The sequence below is a fragment of the Anguilla anguilla genome, chromosome 3 (assembly GCF_013347855.1).
Source record: "Anguilla anguilla isolate fAngAng1 chromosome 3, fAngAng1.pri, whole genome shotgun sequence".
NCBI lineage: Eukaryota > Metazoa > Chordata > Actinopteri > Anguilliformes > Anguillidae > Anguilla > Anguilla anguilla.
In genome coordinates, this window is record NC_049203.1 from 56,949,669 (window position 1) to 56,969,871 (window position 20,203).

The 20,203-nt window shown below is 46.6% G+C and overlaps 1 protein-coding gene across 1 annotated transcript in view; it reads left to right on the forward strand.

Moving 5' to 3' along the window:
* The window catches only part of zanl (zonadhesin, like), a 47,729-nt gene that overhangs the window by 19,389 nt on the left and 8,137 nt on the right, over positions 1 to 20,203 (forward strand). Inside the window, exons 53-108 of the mRNA XM_035409447.1 lie at positions 37 to 175; positions 347 to 488; positions 729 to 925; positions 1,094 to 1,232; positions 1,337 to 1,453; positions 1,649 to 1,773; positions 1,952 to 2,097; positions 2,250 to 2,393; positions 2,591 to 2,698; positions 2,878 to 3,047; positions 3,177 to 3,385; positions 3,624 to 3,765; positions 4,096 to 4,143; positions 4,307 to 4,500; positions 4,587 to 4,728; positions 4,910 to 5,154; positions 5,277 to 5,425; positions 5,590 to 5,718; positions 5,808 to 5,946; positions 6,118 to 6,259; positions 6,500 to 6,696; positions 6,865 to 7,003; positions 7,108 to 7,224; positions 7,420 to 7,544; positions 7,723 to 7,868; positions 8,023 to 8,166; positions 8,368 to 8,475; positions 8,655 to 8,824; positions 8,954 to 9,162; positions 9,401 to 9,542; positions 9,873 to 9,920; positions 10,084 to 10,277; positions 10,364 to 10,505; positions 10,687 to 10,931; positions 11,054 to 11,202; positions 11,368 to 11,496; positions 11,586 to 11,724; positions 11,896 to 12,037; positions 12,278 to 12,474; positions 12,642 to 12,780; positions 12,885 to 13,001; positions 13,196 to 13,320; positions 13,499 to 13,644; positions 13,799 to 13,942; positions 14,144 to 14,251; positions 14,431 to 14,600; positions 14,730 to 14,938; positions 15,177 to 15,318; positions 15,440 to 15,687; positions 15,897 to 16,074; positions 16,200 to 16,308; positions 18,242 to 18,333; positions 18,514 to 18,690; positions 18,889 to 19,091; positions 19,416 to 19,560; positions 19,776 to 20,017. Coding sequence (XP_035265338.1) covers positions 37 to 175; positions 347 to 488; positions 729 to 925; positions 1,094 to 1,232; positions 1,337 to 1,453; positions 1,649 to 1,773; positions 1,952 to 2,097; positions 2,250 to 2,393; positions 2,591 to 2,698; positions 2,878 to 3,047; positions 3,177 to 3,385; positions 3,624 to 3,765; positions 4,096 to 4,143; positions 4,307 to 4,500; positions 4,587 to 4,728; positions 4,910 to 5,154; positions 5,277 to 5,425; positions 5,590 to 5,718; positions 5,808 to 5,946; positions 6,118 to 6,259; positions 6,500 to 6,696; positions 6,865 to 7,003; positions 7,108 to 7,224; positions 7,420 to 7,544; positions 7,723 to 7,868; positions 8,023 to 8,166; positions 8,368 to 8,475; positions 8,655 to 8,824; positions 8,954 to 9,162; positions 9,401 to 9,542; positions 9,873 to 9,920; positions 10,084 to 10,277; positions 10,364 to 10,505; positions 10,687 to 10,931; positions 11,054 to 11,202; positions 11,368 to 11,496; positions 11,586 to 11,724; positions 11,896 to 12,037; positions 12,278 to 12,474; positions 12,642 to 12,780; positions 12,885 to 13,001; positions 13,196 to 13,320; positions 13,499 to 13,644; positions 13,799 to 13,942; positions 14,144 to 14,251; positions 14,431 to 14,600; positions 14,730 to 14,938; positions 15,177 to 15,318; positions 15,440 to 15,687; positions 15,897 to 16,074; positions 16,200 to 16,308; positions 18,242 to 18,333; positions 18,514 to 18,690; positions 18,889 to 19,091; positions 19,416 to 19,560; positions 19,776 to 20,017 — 8,542 coding nt within the window. The remainder of the gene's footprint in view (positions 1 to 36; positions 176 to 346; positions 489 to 728; positions 926 to 1,093; positions 1,233 to 1,336; positions 1,454 to 1,648; positions 1,774 to 1,951; positions 2,098 to 2,249; positions 2,394 to 2,590; positions 2,699 to 2,877; positions 3,048 to 3,176; positions 3,386 to 3,623; positions 3,766 to 4,095; positions 4,144 to 4,306; positions 4,501 to 4,586; positions 4,729 to 4,909; positions 5,155 to 5,276; positions 5,426 to 5,589; positions 5,719 to 5,807; positions 5,947 to 6,117; positions 6,260 to 6,499; positions 6,697 to 6,864; positions 7,004 to 7,107; positions 7,225 to 7,419; positions 7,545 to 7,722; positions 7,869 to 8,022; positions 8,167 to 8,367; positions 8,476 to 8,654; positions 8,825 to 8,953; positions 9,163 to 9,400; positions 9,543 to 9,872; positions 9,921 to 10,083; positions 10,278 to 10,363; positions 10,506 to 10,686; positions 10,932 to 11,053; positions 11,203 to 11,367; positions 11,497 to 11,585; positions 11,725 to 11,895; positions 12,038 to 12,277; positions 12,475 to 12,641; positions 12,781 to 12,884; positions 13,002 to 13,195; positions 13,321 to 13,498; positions 13,645 to 13,798; positions 13,943 to 14,143; positions 14,252 to 14,430; positions 14,601 to 14,729; positions 14,939 to 15,176; positions 15,319 to 15,439; positions 15,688 to 15,896; positions 16,075 to 16,199; positions 16,309 to 18,241; positions 18,334 to 18,513; positions 18,691 to 18,888; positions 19,092 to 19,415; positions 19,561 to 19,775; positions 20,018 to 20,203) is intronic.

Below are 20,203 nucleotides of genomic sequence, written 5' to 3' on the forward strand. Positions count from 1 at the left end.
AGATGGTACAATGCTTCTTTAACTTCATCCTTTTAGCTGCAACAAGAAGCCCAATGAAACAATCCCAGAATGCACTGATGATCAACAGGATATATATGAGAGTCCCGCCTACTGTGGCATGCTACTAGATCCCAAGGGACCCTTCGCCGTCTGTCATCCAAGAGTCAACCCCAATGTGAGTTACCGTCGTACGTGAGCAATCAGTCCATTTATTTTTCCGTGACAATTGTTTCACCTGGGAAACCCCATGCACAATTTCCTTTTGTCATGCTGAGTTGAGTGAAAGAGGCTCTGTGCCAATAAGGCTATAAGCAGCTGCTGTAAGCTGACTGTTCTCCTGGTGCAGGGCTTCTTCAAGGACTGTCTCTTTGACTTGTGTGCGCTGGGCGGGGCTCAAACATCACTGTGCGAAGCATTGGAGTCCTACGTCAACGAGTGTCAGGACCGCAACGTGAACGTTGGGCCATGGAGAAACAGCACCTTCTGTCGTGAGTGTCTTGCTACTTCATGAAAATTTGTTTCGTTTTTATTGATCAACAGAATCTACCATTTTCTTTTCGAAAATGACCATTTTTCCAACGCCATTGAGTTCTGTAGCCATTCAATGCAAATTAACTCCATATTTCGAGAATATTTTGTAAGAGCACAGAAGAAATACATCGTAATGTTAAAATGTCATGACTTGAACCATAGTTCTTTTTCTTACTCAAAATCTCACTGTACCCCAGCTCTTCGCTGCCCTGCTAATAGCCACTACGAGGCTTGTGCCCCACCTTGTCCCCCATCCTGCTCCATTCCCAGCCCGGGACAGTGCAGTGGACCATGTGCAGAGGGCTGTGTGTGTGACACAGGATACGTTTACAGTTCTGGAAAGTGTATTAAACAGGAGACCTGTGGGTGCCACTTCAATGGACAGTACTACCAGGTGAGTAATCGCCTTTGTGTCCAGCTGTGATTTCGCAATGCCACTTTATTTGTGCATTTTAGGGATATTTCCCTCTTGTGTCTAGTTATTTCAAAATGTGTATCTCTACATATCTCACCGGCATCTCAACAACAAGCAGCCATTCTACCTGGTCTCTTTTTGTCTCAGGCAGGGGAAGAGTTCTACACTGAGGGCTGTGAGCTGAAGTGCACATGTGAGGGAGGAGTTGTGAAATGCAGCTCAGGAGAGTGTCCCCCACAGCATGCCTGTGGACTGCAGAATGGAGAGCTGGGCTGCTACCCCTTAAGTGAGTGTTCCCAGTTATCACGCAAACACATCAAATGCTGTGGATTGAGGCTACTCTGTGTGTTAAGCAATGGTTTAAATGCAAAACATCATCTCCCTTTGCAGGTACAAAGGACTGTTACATCTCAGGAGACCCACATTACACCACCTTTGATGGGAAATACTACACCTTCATGGGAACCTGCACCTATACTCTGGCTAGGAGCTGCCAGAACCACACAGGTATTGCACTCCTAAAAAGTAAGAGAAGCTCTAAAGAGTTCCACCCCTTTATCTGCTGTAGAGGCACTGGGAATTGCAGAGCTACAAACCTCCTGACCTGCAGACGTCACAGAGCAGAAACATATATCCCTACTCTAAGGGAAGCTACGCTGCCGCTAGTACACTATGCATGATCTGTGCTCTTTGGGTTTTCAGGTCCCTGGTTCTCAGTGGAGGGGAAGAATGAGGAGAGGGGCGTGGCAGGCGTTTCATACCTGCGCAAGCTGTACGTCACCGTCGGTGGAGTCACTGTCACTCTGATGAAGAGCAGAAGGACTCTGGTCAGTAAGAAGTCACAGTTTACTAAAGGAGACATGGCCGTGTACATTTTTATCCTTCATCTACAATAAACTCTGGACTGTCAGAACCTCTTGCAAATCCAAAAGATTCTCAGTTGTGTAATCACTCTTTGCTCTGACCTGTCCTCTCTTTACACTGTCTCCTACCCTCCTTCTACAGGTCAATGGACTGCGTGTGTCCCTCCCACACTCCCCTTCTCCCCTGATCTTTCTCTCCCTGGCTGGGCAGTACGTCACCATGCAGACTCCTTTCGGTCTCACAGTACGCTGGGACGGTAACCACTACGCGCACATCTCCGTCCCCAGGTGTGTAGAGGTGCAATCCGCTCAACCGCTTGGCTTATACCATACTGTGGGAGGAGGCTGAAGAGTCAGCTTTGGGAGGGCAATCCTAAAGAATTCTCATGAATTAATTCAGGTAGATCTCAAGAATTCTCCTCCATGTCCTTCTCTATCAGCTCCTACTTTGACCAGATGTGTGGATTGTGTGGAGATTATGATGGAAACCCTAACAATGACTTCACCAAGCCAGACGGTTCAGCGGCTGGGAACGCAAACCAGTTTGGCAACAGCTGGCAAACTGAGGAGGACGAGGATGACACGTATGTTTCTTTATGTAGTTTCTCGTGCATCTGCTTATGTGAATCTAAATTTGCGTTTGTCTGGCTGGAAAAATTTGACTGGACTGCTTTATGCGTGAAAAATCCTTGTGTCTGTATTGTTAGAGTAGTTAACTCAAAGATGAGGCGATTAGCAAATAAAAATAAATAACAATTATTTTCACTGATATTACTTGCAGGTGTTTGCCTGATGACAAACCTGAACCGCCCTGTGACCCCAATCTGGAGGCAGAGGTGTCCAAACCTCAGAATTGTGGCAAACTGAACGACACCCAAGGTCCTTTCAGGTGAGAACGCACAAACACTTCAACTATAAGCTTAGCGATGCGCGTTTCAATTCACGTGCAGAGTATACAAACGCAGTCCTGCTCAAGTGCTCCGTTTGTACGAATGCTGCCGGCTTCCCCCTACACACTTCTCAATGCCTTTGTGAATATAGGATGTTTCTGTTTATCCTCTTCCCCAGGGACTGCATTAACGTGGTTGACCCACGGCCCTATTTCCAGAGCTGTGTGTATGACATGTGCCGCTATGACGGGCTTCAGCAAACCCTATGTGATCAGCTGCAGTCCTACACAGATGCCTGTCTCAGCGCAGGAGCTCCTGTCCACCAATGGAGGGAGCCAGACTTCTGCCGTGAGTCCCAGTCACACTCAAGATTGTATTATGTTTAGGTATAGCGTAAAAAACGCACAGCTATTTCTGTACATTGAGCATTCAACACCATCAGCACAGATCGTGGCTTATTCCTTCCTTTGTGCGCAGCTCTGGACTGCCCCCCCAACAGTCACTACTCCTTATGTGTGAGCCCGTGTCCAGAGACATGCGTGGGGCACAGTGGGGGTGCACAGCCAGGGTGCGGAGAGAACTGCGTGGAGGGCTGCAAGTGCGACCCCGGCTTCATCCTCAGCAACGACCGCTGCGTACCTCTCAAAGACTGCGGCTGTGTTGAGCCCCAAGGCTATTACCACCCTGTGAGCCCCCTCTCGACATGCCATGTATTTTCAATGATTAGCTATTCACAAACGATGAGACAGCACAATACAAATGGGCAAATGTTGTCAATCCAAGGAGCCACTATTGCGAATAGTAATTGCATGATGCACCTGCATTAACGGGTCCCGGAACTCCAGTGTTATACTATTGAAATGAGTTATCTCCAGTGGTTTGCATGGAATGCACTAGTGAGAGCCCTTTCCCGTGTGTGTTCAGGTGAATGAGAGCTGGTATCTGGAAGGCTGTACACAGCGCTGTGTGTGCAGAGGGGAGGGAGTGATCGAGTGCCACAACACCTCCTGTGCCCCCAATCAGGTCTGCCAACTGCAGGATGGAGAATACGGCTGTCAGGCACTGGGTAGGACACATTTACTTCGCCGCATACCAACAGAACACAGAAATACCACGTTTTGAAAACAAATTTCTTTGAAACCGGAATGTTCAGACTGACTGCTGTTAAGAACTTCTACCTCCCTCCCACTACTATAGGAGTCTGCTTAGGCCAGTCGCATACAATGTGTGGAGTACTTAAATTTACACACTTCAGTGAGAGTTATTCATTGATTTTTCAAAGCTGTGCAAATTGTTATCAGTGCCTGAAAACACGTTATGAGTTATTCACTCCAAAAGAAGAGGATGACTACGTTACAATTACTTGTTAACAATTCACATTATTTTTTTGTCACAGCAACTCCGAGCCCCACAACACCTCAGCCCACAACCACTGCACCCCCAGGTCAGTACTGTCAATCGCACAAAAGTATCCTTTCTGCCATGGGAACATAATGTCTTTGACTGAATTTCTTGTGAAAGTCTTGTGAACTATCTAACATCGAATCATGGATTCGAAACCATCAAGAGTAATCATATGACATGCATCTCTACTCTTTGAACTGCAGTGAAATGTCCCCCCAATGCTCACTATAATGAGTGCGGCCCAGCCTGCATCCCAAGCTGCCAGAAACCCTCCACGAACTGTACCGGCTCCTGCATCAGCGGCTGCTTCTGTGACCCAGGATACGTGTTCCGCGGTCGCCGCTGCGTTCCCCTTCACCAGTGTGGCTGCTTGGACGAGAGCAACAACTACTATGAGGTCCGCACTGTCACCACATATTCAAAGCGGTAATTTGTCATTGTTAAAGGTATTCATTAAAGTGAATTTTGTCCTGCCTCTCCCAGCCAGGGGAAATCGTCTTTGGTGATGGCTGCTCAGAGGTGTGTCGATGCGCAGGGAACTACACGCTGGACTGTGTCAGCAATGCCTGTGAGCCCACAGAGGAGTGTCGTGAAGTCAATGGTGTTGCAGGCTGCTATCCTAAAGGTAGGGTGATTGCGTTAAGTTTTTATGAAGGTCAAAATTTGGATCAAGTCCTCTACATTGTCCTTCCCAATTTCAGTTCCATTCAGAAATTTTCTACTTCTTCTCCAGGCTATTTGCCTCAGCTTCACCCAGTACTTCACCTTTACTACTCAAACTGGACCCAATCTTGTTTTCCATGTAGACACCTCTACCTGCACTGCGTCAGGCGACCCTCACTACACCACGTTTGACCGCCGGCGATATGACTTCATGGGCAACTGCAGCTACCTAATGGCAGAGACCTGCAACAGCACCCTGGCTCCGCACTTTTCAGTCTACGCTGATAACGAGCATCGTTTCAACTTGCTTTCTGTCACCTATATCAAAGCAGTGCATGTGCACACACAAGGAGTGGTGGTATCGGTGCTGAAGGGGGGAACTGTGCAGGTAAGTAGAAAGAATTGGCGAGGGTGAGAGCTTTCATTGAAAAGCTTTCAGACCTCTGTGCTTTATCCACAGTAAAACGACAAGCCTCTATCTTTAGTCCTCTCTGTGACCTCCTTCTTCAGGTGAATCGGACCACAGTGAACTTGCCTGCGACCCCAGTTGAGGGCGTGTCTGTCTTCAAGGCGGGGAAACACTACACTGTGGCTGCAGTCTTTGGCGTTACAGTGCGATATGATGGAAACCACTTCATGGACATTAAAGTGACCAGCGAGTGAGTCTCCAACAGTGGCATTAGTGAAATATGACTGACACAAAAGGAGATGCAAAATGAAGATTTTGAGCTCAGCCTAATTTTTTTTCAGCATGTATCTATTTAACTGTCTCAAGTCAACCTTTAATATTTGAGAATTAACTGTTGTTTCTATTTCTTTTCAGTTACAAGAACACCTTGTGTGGGCTGTGTGGAGACTATAACGGAAACCCAAAGGATGATTTCCGTACACCCTCTGGTCAGCTAGTCACAAATACCAATGACTTTGGACACAGCTGGAACTCAGACACAAAGTGAGATTTTATGTAATTGCCAGACATGATCACAAATGTCTTTGAGTTATGCAGGTGGTACAAATGCTTCTTTAACTTCATTCTTTTAGCTGCAACAAGAAGCCCAATGAAACAATCCCAGAATGCACTGATGATCAACAGGATATATATGAGAGTCCCGCCTACTGTGGCATGTTACTAGATCCCAAGGGACCCTTCGCCGTCTGTCATCCAAGAGTCAACCCCAATGTGAGTTACCGTCGTACGTGAGCAATCAGTCCATTTATTTTTCCGTGACAATTGTTTCACCTGGGAAACCCCATGCACAATTTCCTTTTGTAATGCTGAGTTGAGTGAAAGAGGCTCTGTGCCAATAAGGCTATAAGCAGCTGCTGTAAGCTGACTGTTCTCCTGGTGCAGGGCTTCTTCAAGAACTGTCTCTTTGACTTGTGTGCGCTGGGCGGGGCTCAAACATCACTGTGCGAAGCACTGGAGTCCTACGTCAACGAGTGTCAGGACCGCAACGTGAACGTTGGGCCATGGAGAAACAGCACCTTCTGTCGTGAGTGTCTTGCTACTTCATGAAAATTTGTTTCGTTTTTATTGATCAACAGAATCTACCATTTTCTTTTCGAAAATGGCCATTTTTCCAACGCCATTGAGTTCTGTAGCCATTCAATGCAAATTGACTCCATATTTAGAGAATATTTTGTAAGAGCACAGAAGAAATACATTGTAATGTTAAAATGTCATGACTTGAACCATAGTTCTTTTTCTTACTCCAAATCTCACTGTACCCCAGCTCTTCGCTGCCCTGCTAATAGCCACTACGAGGCTTGTGCCCCACCTTGTCCCCCATCCTGCTCCATTCCCAGCCCGGGACAGTGCAGTGGACCATGTGCAGAGGGCTGTGTGTGTGACACAGGATACGTTTACAGTTCTGGAAAGTGTATAAAACAGGAGACCTGTGGGTGCCACTTCAATGGACAGTACTACCAGGTGAGTAGTCGCCTTTGTGTCCAGCTGTGATTTCGCAGTGCCACTTTATTTGTGCATTTTAGGGATATTTCCCTCTTGTGTCTAGTTATTTCAAAATGTGTATCTCTACATATCTCACCGGCATCTCAACAACAAGCAGCCATTCTACCTGGTCTCTTTTTGTCTCAGGCAGGGGAAGAGTTCTACACTGAGGGCTGTGAGCTGAAGTGCACATGTGAGGGAGGAATTGTGAAATGCAGCTCAGGAGAGTGTCCCCCACAGCATGCCTGTGGACTGCAGAATGGAGAGCTGGGCTGCTACCCCTTAAGTGAGTGTTCCCAGTTATCACGCAAACACATCAAATGCTGTGGATTGAGGCTACTCTGTGTGTTAAGCAATGGTTTAAATGCAAAACATCATCTCCCTTTGCAGGTACAAAGGACTGTTACATCTCAGGAGACCCACATTACACCACCTTTGATGGGAAATACTACACCTTCATGGGAACCTGCACCTATACTCTGGCTAGGAGCTGCCAGAACCACACAGGTATTGCACTCCTAAAAAGTAAGAGAAGCTCTAAAGAGTTCCACCCCTTTATCTGCTGTAGAGGCACTGGGATTTGCAGAGCTACAAACCTCCTGACCTGCAGACGTCACAGAGCAGAAACATATATCCCTACTCTAAGGGAAGCTACGCTGCCGCTAGTACACTATGCATGATCTGTGCTCTTTGGGTTTTCAGGTCCCTGGTTCTCAGTGGAGGGGAAGAATGAGGAGAGGGGCGTGGCAGGCGTTTCATACCTGCGCAAGCTGTACGTCACCGTCGGTGGAGTCACTGTCACTCTGATGAAGAGCAGAAGGACTCTGGTCAGTAAGAATTCACAGTTTACTAAAGGAGACATGGCCATGTACATTTTTATCCTTCATCTACAATAAACTCTGGACTGTCAGAACCTCTTGCAAATCCAAAAGATTCTCAGTTGTGTAATCACAATTTGCTCTGACCTGTCCTCTCTTTACACTGTCTCCTACCCTCCTTCTACAGGTCAATGGACTGCGTGTGTCCCTCCCACACTCCCCTTCTCCCCTGATCTTTCTCTCCCTGGCTGGGCAGTACGTCACCATGCAGACTCCTTTCGGTCTCACAGTACGCTGGGACGGTAACCACTACGCGCACATCTCCGTCCCCAGGTGTGTAGAGGTGCAATCCGCTCAACCGCTTGGCTTACACCATACTGTGGGAGGAGGCTGAAGAGTCAGCTTTGGGAGGGCAATCCTAAAAATTTCTCATGAATTCATTCAGGTAGATCTCAAGAATTCTCCTCCATGTGTCCTTCTCTCTCAGCTCCTACTTTGACCAGATGTGTGGATTGTGTGGAGATTATGATGGAAACCCTAACAATGACTTCACCAAGCCAGACGGTTCAGCGGCTGGGAACGCAGACCAGTTTGGCAACAGCTGGCAAACTGAGGAGGACGAGGATGACACGTATGTTTCTTTACGTAGTTTCTCGTGCATCTGCTTATGTGAATCTAAATTTGCGTTTGTCTGGGTGGAAAAATTTGACTGGACTGCTTTATGCGTGAAAAATCCTTGTGTCTGTATTGTTAGAGTACAAAGTTAACTCAAAGATGAGGCAATTAGCAAATAAAAATAAATAACAATTATTTTCACTGATATTACTTGCAGGTGTTTGCCTGATGACAAACCTGAACCGCCCTGTGACCCCAATCTGGAGGCAGAGGTGTCCAAACCTCAGAATTGTGGCAAACTGAACGACACCCAAGGTCCTTTCAGGTGAGAACGCACAAACACTTCAACTATAAGCTTAGCGATGCGCGTTTCAATTCACGTGCAGAGTATACAAATGCAGTCCTGCTCAAGTGCTCCATTTGTACTAATGCTGCCGGCCTCCCCATACACACTTCTCAATGCCTTTGTGAATATAGGATGTTTCTGTTTATCCTCTTCCCCAGGGACTGCATTAACGTGGTTGACCCACGGCCCTATTTCCAGAGCTGTGTGTATGACATGTGCCGCTATGACGGGCTTCAGCAAACCCTATGTGATCAGCTGCAGTCCTACACAGATGCCTGTCTCAGCGCAGGAGCTCCTGTCCACCAATGGAGGGAGCCAGACTTCTGCCGTGAGTCCCAGTCACACTCAAGATTGTATTATGTTTACGTATAGCGTAAAAAACGCACAGCTATTTCTGTACATTGAGCATTCAACACCATCAGCACAGATCGTGGCTTATTCCTTCCTTTGTGCGCAGCTCTGGACTGCCCCCCCAACAGTCACTACTCCTTATGTGTGAGCCTGTGTCCAGAGACATGCGTGGGGCACAGTGGGGGTGCACAGCCAGGGTGCGGAGAGAACTGCGTGGAGGGCTGCAAGTGCGACCCCGGCTTCATCCTCAGCAACGACCGCTGCGTACCTCTCAAAGACTGCGGCTGTGTTGAGCCCCAAGGCTCTTACCACCCTGTGAGCCCCCTCTCGACATGCCATGTATTTTCAATGATTAGCTATTCACAAACGATGAGACAGCACAATACAAATGGGCAAATGTTGTCAATCCAAGGAGCCACTATTGCGTATAGTAATTGCATGATGCACCTGCATTAACGGGTCCCGGAACTCCAGTGTTATACTATTGAAATGAGTTATCTCCAGTGGTTTGCATGGAATGCACTAGTGAGAGCCCTTTCCCGTGTGTGTTCAGGTGAATGAGAGCTGGTATCTGGAAGGCTGTACACAGCGCTGTGTGTGCAGAGGGGAGGGAGTGATCGAGTGCCACAACACCTCCTGTGCCCCCAATCAGGTCTGCCAACTGCAGGATGGAGAATACGGCTGTCAGGCACTGGGTAGGACACATTTACTTCACCGCATACCAACAGAACACAGAAATACCACGTTTTGAAAACAAATTTCTTTGAAACCGGAATGTTCAGATTGACTGCTGTTAAGAACTTCTACCTCCCTCCCACTACTATAGGAGTCTGCTTAGGCCAGTCGCATACAATGTGTGGAGTACTTAAATTTACACACTTCAGTGAGAGTTATTCATTGATTTTTCAAAGCTGTGCAAATTGTTATCAGTGCCTGAAAACACGTTATGAGTTATTCACTCCAAAAGAAGAGGATGACTACGTTACAATTACTTGTTAACAATTCACATTATTTTTTTGTCCCAGCAACTCCGAGCCCCACAACACCTCAGCCCACAACCACTGCACCCCCAGGTCAGTACTGTCAATCGCACAAAAGTATCCTTTCTGCCATGGGAACATAATGTCTTTGACTGAATTTCTTGTGAAAGTCTTGTGAACTATCTAACATAGAATCATGGATTCGAAACCATCAAGAGTAATCATATGACATGCATCTCTACTCTTTGAACTGCAGTGAAATGTCCCCCCAATGCTCACTATAATGAGTGCGGCCCAGCCTGCATCCCAAGCTGCCAGAAACCCTCCACGAACTGTACCGGCTCCTGCATCAGCGGCTGCTTCTGTGACCCAGGATACGTGTTCCGCGGTCGCCGCTGCGTTCCCCTTCACCAGTGTGGCTGCTTGGACGAGAGCAACAACTACTATGAGGTCCGCACTGTCACCACATATTCAAAGCGGTAATTTGTCATTGTTAAAGGTATTCATTAAAGTGAATTTTGTCCTGCCTCTCCCAGCCAGGGGAAATCGTCTTTGGTGATGGCTGCTCAGAGGTGTGTCGATGCGCAGGGAACTACACGCTGGACTGTGTCAGCAATGCCTGTGAGCCCACAGAGGAGTGTCGTGAAGTCAATGGTGTTGCAGGCTGCTATCCTAAAGGTAGGGGGATTGCGTTAAGTTTTTATGAAGGTCAAAATTTGGATCAAGTCCTCTACATTGTCCTTCCCAATTTCAGTTCCATTCAGAAATCTTCTACTTCTTCTCCAGGCTATTTGCCTCAGCTTCACCCAGTACTTCACCTTTACTACTCAAACTGGACCCAATCTTGTTTTCCATGTAGGCACCTCCACCTGCACTGCGTCAGGCGACCCTCACTACACCACGTTTGACCGCCGGCGATATGACTTCATGGGCAACTGCAGCTACCTAATGGCAGAGACCTGCAACAGCACCCTGGCCCCGCACTTTTCAGTCTACGCTGATAACGAGCATCGTTTCAACTTGCTTTCTGTCACCTATATCAAAGCAGTGCATGTGCACACACAAGGAGTGGTGGTATCGGTGCTGAAGGGGGGAACTGTGCAGGTAAGTAGAAAGAATTGGCGAGGGTGAGAGCTTTCATTGAAAAGCTTTCAGACCTCTGTGCTTTATCCACAGTAAAACGACAAGCCTCTATCTTTAGTCCTCTCTGTGACCTCCTTCTTCAGGTGAATCGGACCACAGTGAACTTGCCTGCGACCCCAGTTGAGGGCGTGTCTGTCTTCAAGGCGGGGAAACACTACACTGTGGCTGCAGTCTTTGGCGTTACAGTGCGATATGATGGAAACCACTTCATGGACATTAAAGTGACCAGCGAGTGAGTCTCCAACAGTGGCATTAGTGAAATATGACTGACACAAAAGGAGATGCAAAATGAAGATTTTGAGCTCAGCCTAATTTTTTTTTCAGCATGTATCTATTTAACTGTCTCAAGTCAACCTTTAATATTTGAGAATTAACTGTTGTTTCTATTTCTTTTCAGTTACAAGAACACCTTGTGTGGGCTGTGTGGAGACTATAACGGAAACCCAAAGGATGATTTCCGTACACCCTCTGGTCAGCTAGTCACAAATACCAATGACTTTGGACACAGCTGGAACTCAGACACAAAGTGAGATTTTATGTAATTGCCAGACATGATCACAAATGTCTTGGAGTTATGCAGGTGGTACAAATGCTTCTTTAACTTCATTCTTTTAGCTGCAACAAGAAGCCCAATGAAACAATCCCAGAATGCACTGATGATCAACAGGATATATATGAGAGTCCCGCCTACTGTGGCATGTTACTAGATCCCAAGGGACCCTTCGCCGTCTGTCATCCAAGAGTCAACCCCAATGTGAGTTACCGTCGTACGTGAGAAATCAGTCCATTTATTTTTCCGTGACAATTGTTTCACCTGGGAAACCCCATGCACAATTTCCTTTTGTAATGCTGAGTTGAGTGAAAGAGGCTCTGTGCCAATAAGGCTATAAGCAGCTGCTGTAAGCTGACTGTTCTCCTGGTGCAGGGCTTCTTCAAGAACTGTCTCTTTGACTTGTGTGCGCTGGGCGGGGCTCAAACATCACTGTGCGAAGCACTGGAGTCCTACGTCAACGAGTGTCAGGACCGCAACGTGAACGTTGGGCCATGGAGAAACAGCACCTTCTGTCGTGAGTGTCTTGCTACTTCATGAAAATTTGTTTCGGTTTTATTGATCAACAGAATCTACCATTTTCTTTTCGAAAATGGCCATTTTTCCAACGCCATTGAGTTCTGTAGCCATTCAATGCAAATTAACTCCATATTTAGAGAATATTTTGTAAGAGCACAGAAGAAATACATTGTAATGTTAAAATGTCATGACTTGAACCATAGTTCTTTTTCTTACTCCAAATCTCACTGTACCCCAGCTCTTCGCTGCCCTGCTAATAGCCACTACGAGGCTTGTGCCCCACCTTGTCCCCCATCCTGCTCCATTCCCAGCCCGGGACAGTGCAGTGGACCATGTGCAGAGGGCTGTGTGTGTGACACAGGATATGTTTACAGTTCTGGAAAGTGTATAAAACAGGAGACCTGTGGGTGCCACTTCAATGGACAGTACTACCAGGTGAGTAGTCGCCTTTGTGTCCAGCTGTGATTTCGCAGTGCCACTTTATTGTGCATTTTAGGGATATTTCCCTCTTGTGTCTAGTTATTTCAAAATGTGTATCTCTACATATCTCACCGGCATCTCAACAACAAGCAGCCATTCTACCTGGTCTCTTTTTGTCTCAGGCAGGGGAAGAGTTCTACACTGAGGGCTGTGAGCTGAAGTGCACATGTGAGGGAGGAATTGTGAAATGCAGCTCAGGAGAGTGTCCCCCACAGCATGCCTGTGGACTGCAGAATGGAGAGCTGGGCTGCTACCCCTTAAGTGAGTGTTCCCAGTTATCACGCAAACACATCAAATGCTGTGGATTGAGGCTACTCTGTGTGTTAAGCAATGGTTTAAATGCAAAACATCATCTCCCTTTGCAGGTACAAAGGACTGTTACATCTCAGGAGACCCACATTACACCACCTTTGATGGGAAATACTACACCTTCATGGGAACCTGCACCTATACTCTGGCTAGGAGCTGCCAGAACCACACAGGTATTGCACTCCTAAAAAGTAAGAGAAGCTCTAAAGAGTTCCACCCCTTTATCTGCTGTAGAGGCACTGGATTTGCAGAGCTACAAACCTCCTGACCTGCAGACGTCACAGAGCAGAAACATATATCCCTACTCTAAGGGAAGCTACGCTGCCGCTAGTACACTATGCATGATCTGTGCTCTTTGGGTTTTCAGGTCCCTGGTTCTCAGTGGAGGGGAAGAATGAGGAGAGGGGCGTGGCAGGCGTTTCATACCTGCGCAAGCTGTACGTCACCGTCGGTGGAGTCACTGTCACTCTGATGAAGAGCAGAAGGACTCTGGTCAGTAAGAATTCACAGTTTACTAAAGGAGACATGGCCGTGTACATTTTTATCCTTCATCTACAATAAACTCTGGACTGTCAGAACCTCTTGCAAATCCAAAAGATTCTCAGTTGTGTAATCACAATTTGCTCTGACCTGTCCTCTCTTTACACTGTCTCCTACCCTCCTTCTACAGGTCAATGGACTGCGTGTGTCCCTCCCACACTCCCCTTCTCCCCTGATCTTTCTCTCCCTGGCTGGGCAGTACGTCACCATGCAGACTCCTTTCGGTCTCACAGTACGCTGGGACGGTAACCACTACGCGCATATCTCCGTCCCCAGGTGTGTAGAGGTGCAATCCGCTCAACCGCTTGGCTTACACCATACTGTGGGAGGAGGCTGAAGAGTCAGCTTTGGGAGGGCAATCCTAAAAATTTCTCATGAATTCATTCAGGTAGATCTCAAGAATCCTCCTCCATGTGTCCTTCTCTCTCAGCTCCTACTTTGACCAGATGTGTGGATTGTGTGGAGATTATGATGGAAACCCTAACAATGACTTCACCAAGCCAGACGGTTCAGCGGCTGGGAACACAGACCAGTTTGGCAACAGCTGGCAAACTGAGGAGGACGAGGATGACACGTATGTTTCTTTACGTAGTTTCTCGTGCATCTGCTTATGTGAATCTAAATTTGCGTTTGTCTGGGTGGAAAAATTTGACTGGACTGCTTTATGCGTGAAAAATCCTTGTGTCTGTATTGTTAGAGTACAAAGTTAACTCAAAGATGAGGCAATTAGCAAATAAAAATAAATAACAATTATTTTCACTGATATTACTTGCAGGTGTTTGCCTGATGACAAACCTGAACCGCCCTGTGACCCCAATCTGGAGGCAGAGGTGTCCAAACCTCAGAATTGTGGCAAACTGAACGACACCCAAGGTCCTTTCAGGTGAGAACGCACAAACACTTCAACTATAAGCTTAGCGATGCACGTTTCAATTCACGTGCAGAGTATACAAACGCAGTCCTGCTCAAGTGCTCCGTTTGTACGAATGCTGCCGGCTTCCCCCTACACACTTCTCAATGCCTTTGTGAATATAGGATGTTTCTGTTTATCCTCTTCCCCAGGGACTGCATTAACGTGGTTGACCCACGGCCCTATTTCCAGAGCTGTGTGTATGACATGTGCCGCTATGACGGGCTTCAACAAACCCTATGTGATCAGCTGCAGTCCTACACAGATGCCTGTCTCAGCGCAGGAGCTCCTGTCCACCAATGGAGGGAGCCAGACTTCTGCCGTGAGTCCCAGTCACACTCAAGATTGTATTATGTTTACGTATAGCGTAAAAAACGCACAGCTATTTCTGTACATTGAGCATTCAAAACCATCAGCACAGATCGTGGCTTATTCCTTCCTTTGTGCGCAGCTCTGGACTGCCCCCCCAACAGTCACTACTCCTTATGTGTGAGCCTGTGTCCAGAGACATGCGTGGGGCACAGTGGGGGTGCACAGCCAGGGTGCGGAGAGAACTGCGTGGAGGGCTGCAAGTGCGACCCCGGCTTCATCCTCAGCAACGACCGCTGCGTACCTCTCAAAGACTGCGGCTGTGTTGAGCCCCAAGGCTCTTACCACCCTGTGAGCCCCCTCTCGACATGCCATGTATTTTCAATGATTAGCTATTCACAAACGATGAGACAGCACAATACAAATGGGCAAATGTTGTCAATCCAAGGAGCCACTATTGCGAATAGTAATTGCATGATGCACCTGCATTAACGGGTCCCGGAACTCCAGTGTTATACTATTGAAATGAGTTATCTCCAGTGGTTTGCATGGAATGCACTAGTGAGAGCCCTTTCCCGTGTGTGTTCAGGTGAATGAGAGCTGGTATCTGGAAGGCTGTACACAGCGCTGTGTGTGCAGAGGGGAGGGAGTGATCGAGTGCCACAACACCTCCTGTGCCCCCAATCAGGTCTGCCAACTGCAGGATGGAGAATACGGCTGTCAGGCACTGGGTAGGACATGCATGGCATTGTTCACCAGTTTCACTCAGTTTCAGTTTGTTCTGAGTGCCTTGAAGCATCTGACCACTGCTTTTTTCCACATTTCTCACCTATGTTCCTTTTCCTGCCACAGGTAGTGGAACTTGTTCAGCTTCTGGTGATCCTCACTACATCTCCTTTGACAAGAAAGTTCATCACTTTCAGGGCTCTTGCTCGTATACTTTTACTGAGCCATGTAATGCCTCTTCTGGGTTGCCATACTTCTCCGTCATCACCCAGAATGAACATCGGCACAACAACAAGGATGTCTCTTATGTCCGTGCTGTTATTATCAATATGCAAGGATCAGAATTCATACTGAGCAAAGGGCGAAAAGCTCAGGTGAGGGCATTTAAGAATTTGTTCCTTTGCCATTAAAATGTAACCTTAATCTCATTGTATCCATTCTAACAGAGCTGTTAGGGAGCTTAAAATACTTCTTTCATGTTGTTCCAGGATTATGAGTGTCAGTATTATCCGTTTGATTGTCTGTGTTTCAGTCAATGCAAACAGTCTCAGGTTTTGTTTCACCTCCCCATCTCCATGTCTAGGTGAATGGTGTAAGGGTCCACCTCCCTGTGTCTCTGCCCAATGGTGTGAGCATCCATTTGAGTGGGACTTTTGTGGTTCTGGATGCAGATTTTGGCCTGCTGGTGCGATATGATGGGAACCACCATGTGGATGTCAGCCTACCTTCCTCCTATAGTGGACTATTGTGTGGACTTTGTGGTGAGGCTCTCTTTAACCCCCATAGATTCTACATTTTTAAGGACAAATACAACACAGTCATGTTGTAGTCGGTCTGCACATTTCACAGAACCAAATAGTAAATTAAGATCCTTCTCCTCCAACAGGTAACTATAATGGCAAACCCAGTGATGATAACCTGAAACCAGATGGCAAACCGGCAGCCAACACCAATCAACTGGGAGAAAGTTGGCAGGTCGCAGACAACCGCACCGAGTAAGTGACTGGAATGTATGAAATCCTGCCAAGTTATGGCTTGGTGGGGTGGCATGCCCCATACCTATGCAGCACCAAGAGTTTGGCACTTTTCAGAATTTCCTGCAGAAATAACTACAATGACCACAGACTCTCAGCCCTTTAGGACAAAAGTTAATGTCTTAAAGGGCTGAGAGTTATGTAAACAGACATAATTTCTTTTTCCTGCTAATTACATCATCACAAATGCTCCAGTACAAATATCAATCATTCCCCCATTGGACATTTAGCTACATGCCAATGATAACATCTCATCTTTAAAATTAGCCATTAGGTCACCATCTTGGTTTTATGCGGAAGCAAGCTAACTTGCCAACTAAAAAAAAATTTTTTTTTACAGAGGTATAATATTTATGGGAAGCTCATTTATATTTCATATAAATGCATTCTTCATCAGTTCACATGCAAACCCCACATAATATCGTTTCATGACTCAGGCAGCTACATGAATTCAAGGTAGGCCATAGGCTACAACTCTGTGGTAGCCAGCTACATAGGCACATTTCATTCATACCGCATGGCTGGCTACTCAGCTTCACTAAACCAGCTGCATGGCTATAAATTCTGCTCAGTTTAGTTAAAATGAAAAATCAAACTAACGTTAGTGACGCTAGCTAGTCTAGACGGCTAATAACCTGCCTGCTTAACTAGTAGCTATTCTTCGGGATGTTTCATTACAACGCCGCACCAGCTAGCAACTTTCTGTGTTACATTACATTACATTATAGGCATTTAGCAGACGCTCTTATCCAGAGCGACGTACAACAAGTGCACGTGTTACGTTGTAATTAAAACTAAAAATACTGAACAACTAGTGCATTCCATGCAAACCACAACGTGTTACGTTGTAATTAAAACTAAAAATACTGAACAACGGCTAGCTAGCCTGTGATAATAACTACAGTTATAAAAGTTGACTACGGCTAGCTGCCGTGAGTTTCCACTCGACTAAAACTCAACTGAAGTTCAGGTTAGACTACCTACCCTGCTTTAGCCGTTGGATCGGTGGGTGGTCCCATTCAGACTTGGGAAAACCCCTCGGACCCACCCACGACCTGTAAGCGAGAGAAAAATACAGTCTCTCCGAACTGTTATGATACATTCTGGAGGTACCTACGTTTTGCTTGGAGCTGCCCGTGAATAATTTGAACGGGAGCCGGAGAGGCAAAGCTGAAAAGTAAATGCTATTCGAGAATGTGAGTGTTTTACGGAATCACTTGAAAACTCGAAAGTTCGATTCATTTACTGACCCGAATGTACTGATTCATTTTAAATCATTAATCCCAAACCACAGGCTCTGTAGCTACGCCCACCCCTCCCCACACAGAAAAGAGCGCCACGTCCAGAACACGTTTTAGAATAACAAATACAGGTAAAAGGTGCAGGAATTTGGCGAAATTAAGTAAAGAAGTTGAGTGTCAGTGCATTATAGATATGCCTTAGCATGTTTATTTTATAGACATTTTCAAGTAAAAAATCCTGCATAGCCTGCCTTTAAGTGAATACAGTGAGTAACTTGGCATTAAGTGGGTAGGCCTGCAGTGCTTATTTGGCATTTCTGTACGTTGAAAACGTTTTTGTTGAGCTATCACACAGTGCCCAGCTTGTCAAGTGCTTAGAGTTCATGGAGTAGGCCGAATGGCCTTCACATTAAGCAATATGTTGAAAATTTGTCAATTTATTGTTTCTGTAGCCTTAGATAAAAGTGGCATTTTACTGTGCTGATCATTACATTTTTGGCACATCAGCAAAAATGATTCATATTACAGCTGTTTACACTCAGCACCGGTATCCTTGGCTACTATCTGCAGCGATGGACAAATGACAGTGCACTGAATATCTATTTTCTACCTGAAACCCCTCATCTCCATCTCTCTCTCTCATTCTTTATCAGCTGTTCTAGCGGGGGAGTAGATGAGTGTGACGAGAAGGTGGAGAATGAAGCTCAGAAACCAGTCAGCTGTGGCATGATTACTGACCCCAGTGGTAAGAGGACTGTCACTCAACTACATGATGTCCAACACATGCCTTGTTCCTTTTAGCATTAGCAAACATTTAGCACACCAAACATTTTACTATGTACACAAATATCTATGTTTCTTTTCCACTCTTAAAGTTCTTCTCCATACCTTGATGAACTTAACAGATTCTCTCTTGCTTCATTAGGTATTTTCAAGCCCTGCCACACAGTGGTGCCCCCAGATATTTATTTTGAGAACTGTGTGTATGACCAGTGCGCAACTGGGGGAGACACTGTGGCTCTGTGCCAGGCACTCCAAAGCTATGCTGACATCTGTGCCCTGAGTGGAGTTCCCATTTCTTGGAGAAACAACACCTTCTGCCGTAAGTCACACAATTTTCTCTGTACCTATATCCAATTAATCTCACTGCCTCACTACTGGATATACTGTGAGGATTCTCTAACAGGTTTTCACCTCCATATCTCCTCCAGTGCTGTGTCAGCTGTCATTATGTTCTTGTACTAAAGTAGACCTAATTGCTTGTCCCCTACTCACACACCTTTCCCGCTAATACCCTCAGCTCTCAAGTGCCCAGTTGGCAGTCACTACTCCCACTGTGGTTCAGCCTGCCCCACCAGTTGCCAAAACCCTGGCTCTGTCAACAGCTGTGATAAGCCCTGCGTGGAGGGGTGTGTGTGTGACCCAGGCCTGGTACTCAGTGGGGACAAGTGTGTTCCCTTCCGTCAGTGTGGCTGTACAGACAAAGACTACAACTACCGGCCGGTAGGTACAGCACAGGCCAATATTAAAGCACAAGATAATGCACAAAGAAGGTTGATGATTGATGATGAGGCATGATCATAATAATAGTGTGTCCATAATTCCTACTGCTGTGATTTGTAATTGTTTGCATTGTCTTTATATTTACAGTATAACCTGTATGGTCTCAAGGGCGCTTCTATGCATGCTATTTGTACTATATATACCGCACCAGAATTTGTATTGTGAATTTTTTTTCTAGTTTCAGGCTTACTTACGCATCTACATACGCATGTAGCTGCCTGTCTGATCTTGCATGTGTTCCTTTGTCCTATTATTGCTGTCCAGGTAGGTGATAGCTGGTTTCCTGTGGCTGACTGCTCAGAGCGCTGTGTGTGCTCCTCCTCTAACAACATCACCTGTGAGCCCTGGCAGTGCAGCCCTGCCCAGGAATGTGGGATCCAAGAGGGCCAATTGGGCTGCCACTCCACAGGTGAGGTCTCATTGCATCCACAATTTCATCAGCACACATTCACACTCACAAGGCATAGAGACACTAGTCACCATTTCATTGCCATTTGGAGAGCCTGTGGTGCACAAGTCATTCTTTCAGCTTTCAAACCTTCTCTACAATGCCTTCCCTCCACTTTCGTGTGCTGGGGATAAGTGCGCATACAGGTAAATAACTCTGAAAATGCTTTCTGTTAGGTGTGGGAGTGTGCCATGTGGCCGGTGACCCACACTACTACACCTTTGATGGCAAGATGCACACCTTCATGGGCACCTGCTCATACACCCTGGTAGAGGTGTGCAACAGCACCAGGGTCACCCCTTTCACTGTTGTGGCCAAGAACGAGGAGCGGGGCCAGCCGGAGGCATCCTACGTGAGCTCTGTTACTGTCGCTCTGCCCGCTGCTAACGTCACACTCAGCAAGGGCCGCAGAGTGCTGGTGAGACCCCAAACGAGGAGGAGGGAGGGAGGGCGGGAGAGTGGGGACAGGAACGGAAAGATGGGTGAAAGAAAGAAAGAACAGCGAGAGAGAGAGCAACAGACAGCCAGAAGAGAAAGATGTATAAAATAGAGCAGAAAGAGGAGGGAGAGGCAAAGGTTGGGCAGGAGAGAGAAGAGAGATGAG